Here is a 14,009-nt window from a genome sequence, read left to right as displayed (position 1 = left end):
CCAGCACCAGAGCGCCGAGGTCCGCGAGTGCGCCTGCGCGGGGCTGGCCCGGCTGGTGCTGCAGCGGCCGGCTCTCCTGGGCCTGGCGCGCCGAGACGCCGTGCGCGGCTGCTCCTGGACCCCAGCCTGGCCATCAGGGAGACTGCAGCCGGCGCGCTGAGGTGAGCCGGGAAGGGTCCGGGGCGGTGCCCACTTCTAGCCTGCCCCGCGCCTGGGCTGCGGCCGGTCGCAGCGGTCAGCCAGCGCCTTCTGTGTGCCACCAGGCCCTGGCCCGATCTCCCGTTTGCAGAGATTTGAAGCCAGTCCAGAGAACCCCAGTATCCCCAACCACACGCATCTCATCTGTCCACCTGGCTGCTTCACCTGCAGCGTCCACCTGCTCAAGCGTCACGCCTGCGCACGTTTTACCCTCTCCAAAAGCCCTCCTTAGGGTCCCTTGCTTGGATGAATTCTTCAATTCATGTGTCAGGAATCTTTCTAGATGCAGGGGATTTTGAGCAGCCAAGATTGAGCGAGATCTGTTGACAGCCAAGATCCCCTGTCTTGGCACAAGTCATGTTTATGGTAGACAGACAGGAAGCTAGTAAAAAGGTAAAACATAATATTACATAGTGAGAATTGGCTGTGGGAAAATGATGATGAGTTGGGGGTGGGAAGTTTGAATTGGGTGCTCTTGGGCGGGCGGTGGCTCACACCTGTAATCCCATTGCTTTGGGGAGGCCAAGGAAGGAGGATCAACCGGAGGCCAGGAGTCCAAGGCCAGTCTGGGCAACATAGCACAAGACCCCCATCTCTAGAACACTTTTAAACAATTAGTCAGGCATGGTGGTGGTGCCCGTAATCCCAGCTACTCAGGAGTCTAGGGTGGGAGTATCGCTTGAGCCCAGGAGTTCGAGGCTGCAGTGAGCCATGATCACACCACTCCACTCCAGCCTGGGTGATAGAGCAAGACCCTGTGTCAAAAAAAAAAAAAAAAAAGAAAGTGCTCTTTAGATGGCTTGTGAACGGAGATCTGCAGGGTGAGAGAGCCAGGAGACATGGGAAAATAGGGGGAAGAGCGTTTCCCACAAAGGGAGCAGCAGCAAAGAAGCAAAGCAGCAGGCGGCTTGATGTGGGTAAAGAGCAGAGCAGGCAGGTAGGTGGCTGAAAAGAGCAGGGGTGGGTAATTACAGGAGGTGAGGCTGGAGAGAGGGATGAGCTGTACGATGGTGTAGGGCTGAGGACTTAATCTAAGCAGGGAAGAGACATGCTGTAACTCACCTTTTGAGAAGACCACTCTGCTGGCTGTGCAGAGAATGGACTGCAGAGGAGGCAAGAGTAGAAGTTAGTATTTGTAGTTCTTGTAGCTCTGTCTCTACTTGTTATTTATATTTCATTCACTGATAAAGCAAATATGTATAAAGTGCCTGTGTGCTAGACACTGAGCTAGGCTGTGGGCATGGAGTAATGAGCAAGGCAATGTCTCTCCTTAAGAAATCCTAAAGTTATTGAGGGAGACAAGCATTAACCAAACAGTTACATAAGTGTATAATTACAATGAATGGTAGTGACAAAGGATGCTACCGGAGGGTACAAACAAAGGATTTAGGGAAGAAGACTCTGAGTGAGTGGTGCTTGAGGTAAGCTCTGAGGGATGAATGGACATTCACCAGTTGCTGGAGGGGAGATAGATGCTCTTCTTCCTCTAGGGAGGAAACAGCATGTGGAAAGCCCTTCCCTTCCTCCCACAGCATACACAGGCTAGGGGATCCTGGGGGATTGTGAGGGCATCCTCTGACTATCTCGATATCCTTAGGTACTAGCACAGTGCTGTGTACTCGGAAGTCATGTTTTTCCAATTAAATTTACCCAGGGCTGCTTTAGGGGGCATCATTCTCAGTAGCCCCACCTTGCTGCCCTTGCAGTTCACTTTTTCTTTTTTTTTTCTTGTTTTAGAAACAGGGTCTCCCTGTGTTGCCCAGGCTGGTCTTGAACTCCTGAGCTCAAGTAATCCTCCCACCTAGGCCTCCCAAAGTGCTGGGATTACAGATGTGAGCTACAGCACCTAGCCTTGCCCTTGTAGTCTTGATTCCAAGAAAAGGTCCCTTCTTACATGATGTGATTTATTCACATGGGAAAAGTCTCCCCTCTTCCCTTCTTGTAGCCGTGTACCTGTATACTGTCTCAAACCTCAGAACTAAGTTGTTATATGATAGCGTCATCTGTTTATATCTTGTAGAATAAGGATCAGAACAGGTGGAAATCTCTGGATTGGTTCTGCATCATATGACAGAAACAATAAGCTATTTCCTCTGGGAAACCTTAAATATGGCTAAAAATAGAAATGTGAGAGGGTAGAAGTGTTCTGTGACATGTGATGTGGAAGTAAAACATGTTTTAAATTTCTTGTGTAAAAATCTCAGTGCTTGTGGAGGTTTTGAAGTTTGTGATGACATGGTGACTAAGGATATCATGACCCCTCTGGTTGTGCTGCTAAAAGAGGTATGCAGTTTTTACAATATCTTGATGGTAGCTTTTGGGTTGCAAACTTAGAGTTTTTGTATTACTTTGGTGTTAGTGACTTTGTCTTCTATCTAAACATCATGTGGAAATTTCATTCCTTTTCCTGGAAACACCAATCTGCTCTCTTAATTGATACTTATCTCTATTATTTTGTAGCTTTATTTTTATGATAGTTAGAAAAGACCTGCCTAAAACTGTACAGACTCACTCCTTTAGATGTTAAACTTATTACGATAAAAATAATTAGTATTTAGTCATTGCTTATTTATGTGCCAGGTATTGTTTTCATGTTTTCGATATTATATAATTTAATCCTCACAGTATCCTATGAGGCAGGTATTATTCCCATTTTACAGATGACAAAGCCGAGGCACAGACATTAGGAACTTGTGAAGATTACAGTAAGTTCTCATGTTTGATCTCATTCCAGTCTAATTGCATGACATAGTTAAGAGGTTAAGGAGCTCTCTTGCTGGAGTGCCTCTGGTCTGCTATTCTGTATTGATGGGTAATTTTCAGTTAAGGCTACATAAAGGATATCCAGTTTTGATGAGAGGCATCCGTCGTTTTAGAGCAATGATTCTCAACTGGGTATGATCTTGCTTCACAGGGCACAACTGGCAATGTCTGGAGACATTGGTTGTTACAGAGCTTGTGGGGTAAAAGTTGTTACTGGCATCCAGTGGGTAGAGGCCAGGGATGCTGCTAAACATCCCCAAATGAACATGATAGCCCTTCCTTCCCCAACAAAGAATTTTCTGGTGGAGAATTTCAGTAGTACCTGGATTGAGAAACTTTGCTTTAGAGTGTCTCCTGGGCTGTACTAGAGGGGCTTAAGAGCACCAGCTTTGGAGCCAAATGCTGGGGCCTGAATCCCAGCTTCACCACATGCTAATCTAACACCTTCAGCAGCCTCCCTTACCTCACTTTCCCATTTGCAGCTGGAGATTGGCGATAATAATAGTCATCCTACCTCATAGGTTTATTGTTTGGATTAAATGATTTGATACATGTAAAAAGCTTAGAATAGTACCTTAGAAGGTGCTATGTAATAAAAAAACAGAAGGCACTAGGTAGAATCTCTTATTTCATCTTTTGTTGCCTTCTTACTGTCTTTTATTACATTTATTAGGTAAAATACTTTGTATTGATTTTGTACTACTGCTTGTAAGGATTCGATTGACTTGTTAACCACGGTAATTTCTGATGTCTAGCCTTTGTGCTTCATCACCATCATTACCCTATTTATTTAATTATTCTTTGGAACCAGGGTGCTAATCATGATATTTGGTTACAGTGTAGTACTGGACCGGATTCAAATGAGATGTCCCTGCAGGAGAAAAAAGATCAGAACAGAAATTCTATTGAAAACATAGCCAATGAGGCTGTGAACGTGCTGTGGAATATATGGTAAGGTGCCTTCCAAACACAGCCTACTGCTATAGCAGTACCCAGGCTGCTATTCTCTGTTATACTGTGTGGGAATCTCTGTTCCCCTCAGTAGGCCTGTTAATCTGGAATGTTAAGACTTGGTAGGAGCTGGACGTGGTGGCTCATGCCTGTAATCTCAGCACTTTGGGAGGCCGAGGCGGGTGGATCACTTGAGGTCAGGAGTTTGAGGCCAGTCTGGCCAACACTGTGAAACCCCGTCTCTACCAAAACTATAAAAAAATTAGCCAAGTGTGGTGGCACATGCCCGTAATCCCAGCTACTCGGAAGGCTGAGGCCGGAGAATCGCTTGAACTCTGGAGGCAGAGCTCGCAGTGAGCCAAGATCATGCCACTGCACTCCAGCCTGGGTGACAGAGCGAAACTCCGTCTCAAAAAAAAAAAAAAAAAGACTTGGTAGGAGGTAGGATCAGGTGACCTAAGATCGACCCTCCTCCCCAATCCCTTTCCTCATTGCGTCATTCCATCTTTTGTTTTACGGCTTTCCGGTCATTGCACCTGACAAAAAATAGGAGGACTCATGACCACCTAGCACCTGTGGCTCCTCCTTTCCCCCAACTTCCTGCACACCCTGAGAAAAATTTGTCTTTAAGCTGGTCAGGCCTAGATGTAGGTGCAGCTTTGGTTTGGCCTCTAGACTGAGATGGGGACCACAGATCTTGGCTGGTGCTTTTCTTCCTCTCCTCTGGCGGTTACCATCTGAGTGGGAAGTGGATGCCTAAGAAGAGCTCCCTTGGCCCCTGGAGGAAGAAGGACACTCTCCATTCTGTGATTATAGCAGTGGTGAGGGTGGAGTGGACTTGCTATTAGGAATGGAAATGGCTAGAAACCCAACCTGGATTTACTTTTTTCTGCCCCATTTTATGTCCCACATTTCTAGCAAGACTCTGTCATAGTTTCTTATCTTCGGTCAGCAGCAATTACAGTGGCTAACCTAAAAGCACAGATGTTTCTTAGAATACAAGATTAAGTTGGATCCTGAAATGCCTATGTAGCAATCTGACCTTGCCTGTGATTTCATTTTAATGAATGCATTCCACCAGAAATATTAGAGAGATCAGATCTGAGGAAATGGCATTTGAGCAAAAACTGATGGGTGCTGTTTTTCTGTGCACCAGATAACTTTGAGTCATAGAAATTGTTGCATTTGGAAATTTTTAAAAAATTTCCCATCTCCAAGGTGATTTCTCTTTTCTGAATACCTGTGAGCCCTGTATGTATCACTGAGTTACTTTTAACATTCTTGTTTCATAATTTATGTTTCAAATTATCTTTACACACGTATGGCTTGTCTTCCTGACTAGCCAATGGTCTCCTTCATGCTGCCATAACTAGATAGGTAGGTAGATAGAAGATATGAAATCTTTTTCATCACATAACAGATTTAGTTTAATAATTTAATCAGCTCTGTTAGCTGTTAGCATGTCACGTGTGTATGTTGTATGTGTGGAGGAAACATACAACATGGATTTTCCTCTGGAAGCATGGATACAATTATTATAATTAGCCTTGTTTACTCATATTTACTGTATTTGCTTATTCATAACACTGATAGCTGTCTGAGTCTTTTATTAAAAGGTAGTATAATTTAAAAAATACTTTAATTTATTGTAGACTGCAAATTCTGCTTAATGAAATTATGATTGCACTCTAAAAGGCTTGAATAAAAGGTAATTTTATTTTCCTTTAAATTTGTGTTTTTGTTAATGTTCTAAAATATAGTAGGTTAAAAAAATATAAATTTGTGTTTTTGTGTGATAAATATAGAGGCCTTTTATCCTCCTTTAACTTGTTATCGTTGTGGTATAGAGGGAAGAAAAAACAGTAGGCTGGACCCAGGGAACCTAGGTACTGGGCCTGGCTCTACCACTGACAAAATATTTGCTCTCTGATGGGCCACATTACCGCTTGGGTCCTGGGTCTTCGCATTTATAAAATGGGGAGTTGAATTAAATGATTTACAATATCTCTTCCAGCTTTAACCTTCTATAAGGAAACTGGCATCATGGCAAAGAGATTGATGAAAAGGTCCCACTGTGATAGAGATAAAATATAGATAGCCAGTTCTCATGTGTAGTGAATATGAATGGGTGTTAGTTCCTTCATCGATAAAAATGGTGGGTGTTTGATTCCAACTCCTTGGTTTATAAAGCCTGATTTGTTTTTTTATGGATTGGTATGGTTGATTTCCTACTGTTAAAATGTGAATAGTAAAACTTTTTTTTCCCCCTTCAATTTAGTGAATGCAGTAGTAGAGCAGTGTCTATATTCAACAAAGAAGGGTGTTTGGAGATTGTGTTAAAGTATTTAAGTAGGTTTCCTACCAGTGTTGACCTGGCTATTTCAGTAGGTAAGTGAAGAAAAGGTGATGACTTATTAAAAATGTGTAGCCTTGTTCAAAAATTTTCATGCAGCTTTAGTGTGTTTATTCCACTGGAGTGATTTTTTTTCTCATTGTATGTGAATGTGTAGCTCAGCACCTGTTTTTTCTGGGTCTCTAAATCTGTGATTAATATTAATTCTTTACCTGCTCATTCAATTTTTCTGCTTTTGGCTCTGAAAGGGAGAAAGGTAATTATGTGAAGATATGTGGTTTCTGGGCTGTTTCCATTCTTAGCAGCCTTTATTAATTCTTAAAGTTTTCATCTCCGTTTACTAAGAAACAGTAACCCACAACTACCAGGCCTTTAAGCCAATTAATTGGAATCTAAACTTACTTAAATGTATTGTGCTACTATCTCATACTTCTGGCAGAAAACTGACGGCCTGAGTTTTGTTGAGAGAGAAAGAGAAAAAGAAGTGATTGAAATTCCACTTAGGCCTGCGTGCCTTCCATGAGACAGGGAAGGCAAAGTCCAGCAACTTCAGTGGCCTTGGCTGCCTTGCCTTCTCTTTATTGGACTGAGGAGCCACTAGGGACCCTCAGCTCAATGGCAGGAGGCAGAAACCAGAGCATGGGCAGCTGAGCAGAATGCTGGGTGGGAGTGGAGAAACAATTGAGGGAGAGCATTTATTTTCTCCCCATCATTACGGCAGGTGTCCAGCTGTCCCTTTGTGGAACTGCATTTCTTCTGGGGAGAAAGAAGTGTATTCCCCTGACTGCTGTTTCTCTTGACTCTAATGGATATTTTTAAGAGAACAGAATTGGGGGAAAATAGTAGAATAAATACTACTGAGAAAATTTTAAAAATCATTTCTCCAAATGGAATCTTGGTGGGTTTGGGGAGTTGTGAGTAAATGGGGATTTTAAAAACAATTCAGCCATTTTTAGGAATTTGATAGGTGACTTAATCTCAGAGGACAGTTTTTGTTACAATAAGAGAATTTCAGGAAAGTTAGTTCATAAGATTTAAAAGAAAGACCACTTCTATTTTTCTGCCTTTAGTCTTACAGATTTATTTCTGTTTTTAGCTTTTCTTCCCCTTAATGAGCATTTTTGAAATGGATTAGAATCAAGTCATTTTGCATTGCATAATAGTGTTTTCCTTCTGCATGTAGCTAGATTAATGATTTTTAAAATACATTATTACTTTTACTTCTAAAGTCAAGCAATGCTTACATAGAGTAAAATGAACTACAAGATTCCATCCCATGTATTCATATAACTTTTTTTGAACTTGTATGTTAGCAATCATGGCTGTTAGCTAAAGTAAATTAGTTTCTTAATGACAAAGATACTACATTTGAATATATGTACAGAAATGCATATATATGGATTTCTATATAAATGTATTGTCGATCACAGCAGTAGCATGCATTTAAAGTAATTTTGATGGGTGTGATTTATTATTTTACATGTCTTAATTTGCTCATACTTTTATATAAACTATTTTTTTTTCTTAAAGAATTATTGCTCCACCAGAAATAACCCTAACTTTGAAGGTCATGATAAATTTAAAGAAAGCCAGACATCCCAAAACCTGGGACTGTTTGCTACTGGTCCTTGATAAGTACATAAATTGAGGGTAAATTTTTTTTTGTGTGTGTGTGTGATGGAGTCTCGCTCTGTCGCCCAGGCTGGAGCGCAGCGGTGCGATCTCGGCTCACTGCAAGCTCTGCCTCCCAGGTTCACGCCATTCTCCTGCCTCAGCCTCCCGAGTAGCTGGGACTACAGGCGCCTGCCACCACGCCTGGCTAATTTTTTGTATTTTCAGTAGAGACGAGGTTTCACCGTGTTAGCCAGGATGGTCTCGATCTCCTGACCTTGTGATCCACCTGCCTCGACCTCCCAAAGTGCTGGGATTACAGGCGTGAGCCACCGCACCTGGCCTTTTTTTTGAGACGCAGTCTCAGATCTGTCACCCAGGCTGGAGTGCAGTGGCACAATCTCGACTTACTGCAACCTCCGCCTCCAGGGTTCAAGCTATCCTCTTGCCTCAGCCTCCCAAGTAGCTGGGATTTCAGGCTTACATCACCATGCCTAGGTAATTTTTGTATTTTTAGTAGAGATGGGGTTTTACCATGTTAGCCAAGCTGGTCTGCAACTCCTGACCTCAGGTAATCCTCCTGCCTCAGCCTTCCAAAGTGCTGGGATTACCGGCATGAGCTACCACGCCCGGCCTGAGGATAAACTTTTATAAACATTTATAGTAACGACATTGCCACATTTAAGAGTCTTTTTAGGCCGGGCGTGGTGGCTCCCACCTGTAATCCCAGCGCTTTGGGAGGCCAAGGCGGACGGATCACGAGGTCAGGAGATTGAGACCATCCTGGCTAACAAGATGAAACCACGTCTCTAGTAAAAATACAAAAAATTAGCTGGGCATGGTGGCGGGCACCTGTAGTCCCAGCTACTCGGGAGGCTGAGGCAGGAGAATGGTGTGAACCCAGGAGGCAGAGCTTTCAGCGAGCCGAGGTTGCGCCACTGCACTCCAGCCTGGCGACAGAGCGAGACTCCGTCTCCAAAAAAAAAAAAAGAGTCTTTGTAATTGTATTTTGTAAAAAAGTATAGATCTGGCTGAACGTGGTGGCTCATGCCTGTAATCTCAGCATTTTGAGGGGCCGAAATGGACAGATCACTTGAGACGAGGAGTTCCAGACCAGCCTGGCCTTCATGGTGAAATCGTCTCTACTAAAAATGCAGAAATTAGCCAGGCATTGTGGCGCACGCCTTTAATCCCAGTTACCTGAGAAGCTGAGGCACAGGAATCCTTTGAACCTGGGAGGCGGAGGTTGCAGTGAGCTGAGATGCGCCACGGCACTCCAGCCTGGGCGACGGAGCAAGACTGTCTCAAAATAAAGGTATACATCTGTTCAGCATTAGAAATTTAAAAAGAAAAGAAACGTCTTTTCCAGCACTGATAGTTTGGGAAACCTCATTTGTGCATATCACCCTGAGATAAAGCATATATATTCTACAAAAGCTACATGTATCTAATGAAGTGGTAACGATACAACATTTTATTGATGAATTATACTGGTATAAATTATCCAAAGCAGAATTTATTTGTTTCTAAATATTTATGTTTTGCCTTATAGCATATTGTTTGCAGACAGTGTGACTGAGGATAACCCAGAGCTGCTGAAGTCTTTCAGTGCTACAGCATTGAACGTACTGGAATCAGCACTGCTTTCTCCTGTCAGTTCCATGGAATCCCTTCTATTGAAGACATTGGTAGCAGGTAAAATTTAGCCTTATGGCATAGTATATTGTTTTAGTAGCTTTTGATATGGATGCATGGCGGCAAAATTCAATCATTCATTTCAACACATCGGGCCTTCTGTGCTTTTATCTGTTCTGAAAATTTTAATATTTGAGAAGAGACCCTTACTTCAAGCAGTTGTCTATAGTTGTAAAGCCTTGTGGAATAGATTTGTTTTGAATTTAACAAACTACTGTTAACCTGATAAAGAGATACTGTTGTCAGGATCCCCACTTATTTATGAACCAGTGATTTCAGAAATTGACCACTTAGTTTTCCGTAAGTTTTTTTTTTTTTTCACCAACTCTTTTCTCTCCAGAATCTCTGAATACAGAAGTAAGAAATTATCTGAAGGTCTGTTTAGTATGTACTTTATTTAGTTTCTGTATCTATTTTCTTCTTGCCCTTTGGCCTTACAGAGATAATTTATGTTGAGAGTTTATTTATTTATTTATTTTTTAATTTTTAAAATTTTTTATTGTTTTGAGATGGAGTCTGGCTCTCTCACCCAGGCTGGAGTGCAGTGGCTGGCTCTGCAACCTCACATTCGAGGTTCAAGTGATTCTCATGCCTCAGCCTCCCGAGTAGCTGGGATTACAAGCATGCGCGACCATGCCCAGCTTATTTCTGTATTTTTGGTAGAGACAGTGTTTTACCATGTTGGCCAGGCTGGTCTTGAGATTGGGACCTCAGGTGATTTGCCCACCTTGACCTCTTAAAGTGCTGGGATTACAGGTATGAGCCACTGTGCCTGGCCTGTATTTTTTTTATTTTAATAGTGGTAAATGCACATGAAATTTACCGTCTTAATCATTTTGGGTTTTCTTGAGACAAAGTCCTCCTCTGTTGCCCAGGCAGGAGTGCTGTGGTGCGATCTTGGCTCACTGCAGCCTCCACCTCCTGGGCTCAAGTGATCTTCCCATCTCAGCCTCCCAAGCAGCTGGGACTACAGGTGCATGCCACCAGGCCCATTTAATTTTTTTTTTTTTTTTTTTTGAGACGAACTCTCACTCTGTCACCCAGGCTGGAATGCATTGGTGCAAGCTCAGCTTACTGCAATCTCTGCCTCCTGAGTTCAAGCAATTCTCCTGCCTCAGCCTCCTGAGTAGCTGGGACTACAGGCACCCACCACCATGCCTGGCTAATTTTTTGTATTTTTTTAGTAGAGACGGGGTTTCACCTTGTTAGCCAGGATGGTCTCGATCTCCTGACCTCGTGATCTGCCTGCCTCGGCCTCCCAAAGTGCTGGGATCACAGGCGTGAGCCACCACGCCCGGCCTAATTTTTTAATTTTTTAATAGGGATGGGGTTTTACCATGTTGACCAGGCTGGTCTCAAACTCCTGACCTAAAGTGATTGGCCCATCTTGACCTCCCTGTGCTGGGATTACAGGCATGAACCACAGTGCCCAGCCACAGTTAATTCTTTGTATTTTTTTTTTAGAGATGACATCTCACCACGTTGCCTACGCTGGTGTCAAACTCCTGAGCTCTTATAATATGCCCACCTTGACCTCCCAAAGTGCTGGAATTACAGGTGTGAGCCACTGCACCCAGCCTTTAATTGTTTTTAAATGTATAATTTAGTGCTGTAAAGTACATTCATATTGTTGTGCAATAAAAATCCGGAACTTTTTTTCATCTTGCAAAACTGAAACTCTACCCTTTAGACACAATTTTTCCCATTTCCCCTTACCCCAGCTGCTGTCAGCCACCATTCCTTGACTACTCTAAATACCTCATAGAAGTGGAATTATACAGAATTTGTCTTTTTGTGATTGGCTTATTTCTTTTTGCATAGTGGCCTCAAGGTTCATCCATGTAGCATGTGTCAGAAATTCCTTCCTTTTAAATGCTGAATAATATTGCCTTGTAGGCATAATACCACATTTTGTTGATCTGTTCATCTGTTGATGGACACTTGGGTTACTTCTACAACTTGGCTATTGTGAATACGGCTGCTGTGAAAATGGATGTAATTTTTTTTTTTTTTTTTTTTGAGACAGAGTCTCGCTGTGTTAACCAGGCTGGAGTGCAGTGGCAAGATCTCGGCTCACTGCAACCTCTGCCTCCCGGGTTCAAGTGATTCTTGTGCCTCAGCCACCCAAGTAGCTGGGATTACAAGCGCCTACCACCATGCCTGGCTGATTTTTGTATTTTTAGTAGAGATGTGGGTCTCACCATGTTGGCTAGACTTGTCTCGAACTCCTGACCTCAAGTGATCCTCCCACCTTGGCCTCCCAAAGTGTTGGGATTACAGGGTGAGCCACCGCACCCAGCAAAAATGGATGTAATCTATTCAAGTCCCTGCTTTCAGTTCTTTTGGGTGTATAGCCAGGAGGTGTTTTTATTTTTGTAGTAACTTAAAAAAAAATTACTCTGACTTCTTAATGATAGCTCCTGTTCTTTTTTGATAATCAAAAAATGAAGAACCTGCTCTCATGTTTGTATGTGAGACCGACGTTGGAATTTTAGTACATTCCATTCCACTCACGGAATATAAGAAGCTACTGAGGAGAGCAGCTTAGGTTACAACGAGATAAAGTGAAGCCACTCACTTTGTCATTTTAAAAGAAACTCGATGAGTGTTCTCTGGGTCTACTGATAACGCAGTGTATCAGAGAAAGGCACTGTGTGCCAAGGAAGGAAGATGATTGTGCAGGGTTATAACTAAGGGCACTGCCTCAGTGCAGAACTCATTGACATTTAATAAATAATGAACAAAGGCAGTGGGGCTGAGATTTTTTGAAATTACACTGGCCTTAAAAGTCTTGTGAAAATTTAAACTTAATAAAATATTTCACAGGCATTTCTTCTCCTTATGCTTATTTTTTCCCAGGCACAATTTGGAGTCTAAAGGACATTATTCCATGCAAGAGTCAAGCAGAAATCATAAATGCCTTACTGAAGATCTTATCTGAAGTTTTGGGAATGGATGCTGGTGAAACAGTTATTCAAATTAAAGAGACTGAAACGCAAAGGTTAAAAACTGCTGCAGAGGCTGAGGAAATATTAGAGAACACTAATGGGGATGATTTGATTGAAGATGATTAAATGGAAGGAATTTCTCATAAGAGAAAAGTCAGAAGGAAAACTTTCGTTTCAGATTTACTTCCGGTAAGTCAGGTTGATGTTCTCAAGTATGGATTAATACAGCTGTTTTTTTTTTTTTCCAGCAGTTATCCTTGGCTTTGCAGAAAAATATTATAGTAAAGTTAGCTATAAAGGGCGTTTCGGTAAAAATGAGTCGTATTTTCCTGTTGATTCTCTTTATGTCATTAAAAATCTCCTAAAGGGGGAAAAGTCTTTTATCTAACGTGATAGTTTTATACACAGGAGAAGATTTCAGAGATGGGATAAACCTATCCTTTTGGAACACTTTAGAAATAGATGATCATCTTTGTAACTCTTGCATCTCCACACTGCTGTTACGTACTGTCTGCCAGACTGTCTTCAGACTAAAGGAATTTGTACTTTGCCTGAATTGTCCCTTGCATTCTTGCCTCTTATTTTAGTATTTAGCCTTATCAAGGTGGCAAACCAAATCTTCATTTATCCACTACTGATCTGCAGAGGTTGGGTGACTGTGAGATGAATGATGGTTTGTAGTTTTCTTGGAGTGGGTGATGGTGGCATAGTTGTGCTGGTGATGTGATATTGCAGTAAAGGGGAGCAATCTGGGGTGCAGGAAGCATTTCAGCTGACAGTCTGCAGAGAGAGAGCCATATTTGGGGAGAACACTTTGTTAAGGAGGAGAACAAATAGGAAAACAGGGAACACAGTGACTGAGGCTTTATTCATTCAGGTTCACATTTACTGTGCTCCTAATGTATGCCAGGCACTGTGCTAGACACTGGTCATAAAAAGATGATTAAGACGTAATTTCCAGCCTTCAGGAACTTCCTCCATGTTGGGAAGACAGACACATAAAACCATGGCTCTAAGTCCTGTGCCAAGAACAGTACTGTGGCCCTGCACAGATTTCTAAGGGAATGGTATCTGTAGAGTAGGCCCTTGTGACTCAGCCTTTATGGGAGAGCTAAGGAAGAGGCTGCCAGAGAGAGCCTTTTGGACACAACATCTGGGGCGTCATAAAGGAGGGGGTAAGAAAAAGCAGGTTAGTGTTTGGAGAGATCACTCAGGCAGCTGGAGGAAGGAAGAGCACAAGGGGCCTGGCAGCAGGAGGACCAGTCAAGAGGCTGCCGAAGGATGACGAAGGCTGAGTTGGGAGGAGGCAATCATGTCCTCTCATGCTTACCTGTGTTCATGATGTCTCAGGAAGCATAAATTGATGGTGTTTCAAAGAAATCAAAATGTGGATAGAACCACTTTTCCCGTCATATGAGCAACCTGTGGGTGCAAAGCACTGTGTTAAGTGCTGGTACAAATAACAGAAATGGGAAGGCCACGCTGTCCTT

General features: G+C 42.6%; 1 protein-coding gene across 1 annotated transcript; it reads left to right on the top strand.

Annotated features, from left to right (window-relative positions):
• The first annotated feature begins 8 nt into the window (after positions 1-8).
• On the top strand, positions 9-12,702 carry LOC115895748 (HEAT repeat-containing protein 3-like). Its single transcript, XM_030926361.1, has 6 exons — positions 9-161; positions 2,403-2,481; positions 3,800-3,912; positions 6,191-6,300; positions 9,429-9,571; positions 12,431-12,702. Exons 2-5 carry the CDS (start codon positions 2,434-2,436, stop codon positions 9,449-9,451), a joined length of 294 nt encoding a protein of 97 aa, XP_030782221.1. The 5' UTR covers positions 9-161; positions 2,403-2,433; the 3' UTR covers positions 9,452-9,571; positions 12,431-12,702.
• The last annotated feature ends 1,307 nt before the right edge of the window (positions 12,703-14,009 follow it).

The sequence above is a fragment of the Rhinopithecus roxellana genome, unplaced genomic scaffold (assembly GCF_007565055.1).
Source record: "Rhinopithecus roxellana isolate Shanxi Qingling unplaced genomic scaffold, ASM756505v1 contig2140, whole genome shotgun sequence".
In the NCBI taxonomy this organism is placed as follows: Eukaryota; Metazoa; Chordata; class Mammalia; order Primates; family Cercopithecidae; genus Rhinopithecus; species Rhinopithecus roxellana.
The sequence above is the reverse complement of the archived record's forward strand: the minus strand, read 5'-3'. Positions and strand labels throughout refer to the sequence as shown.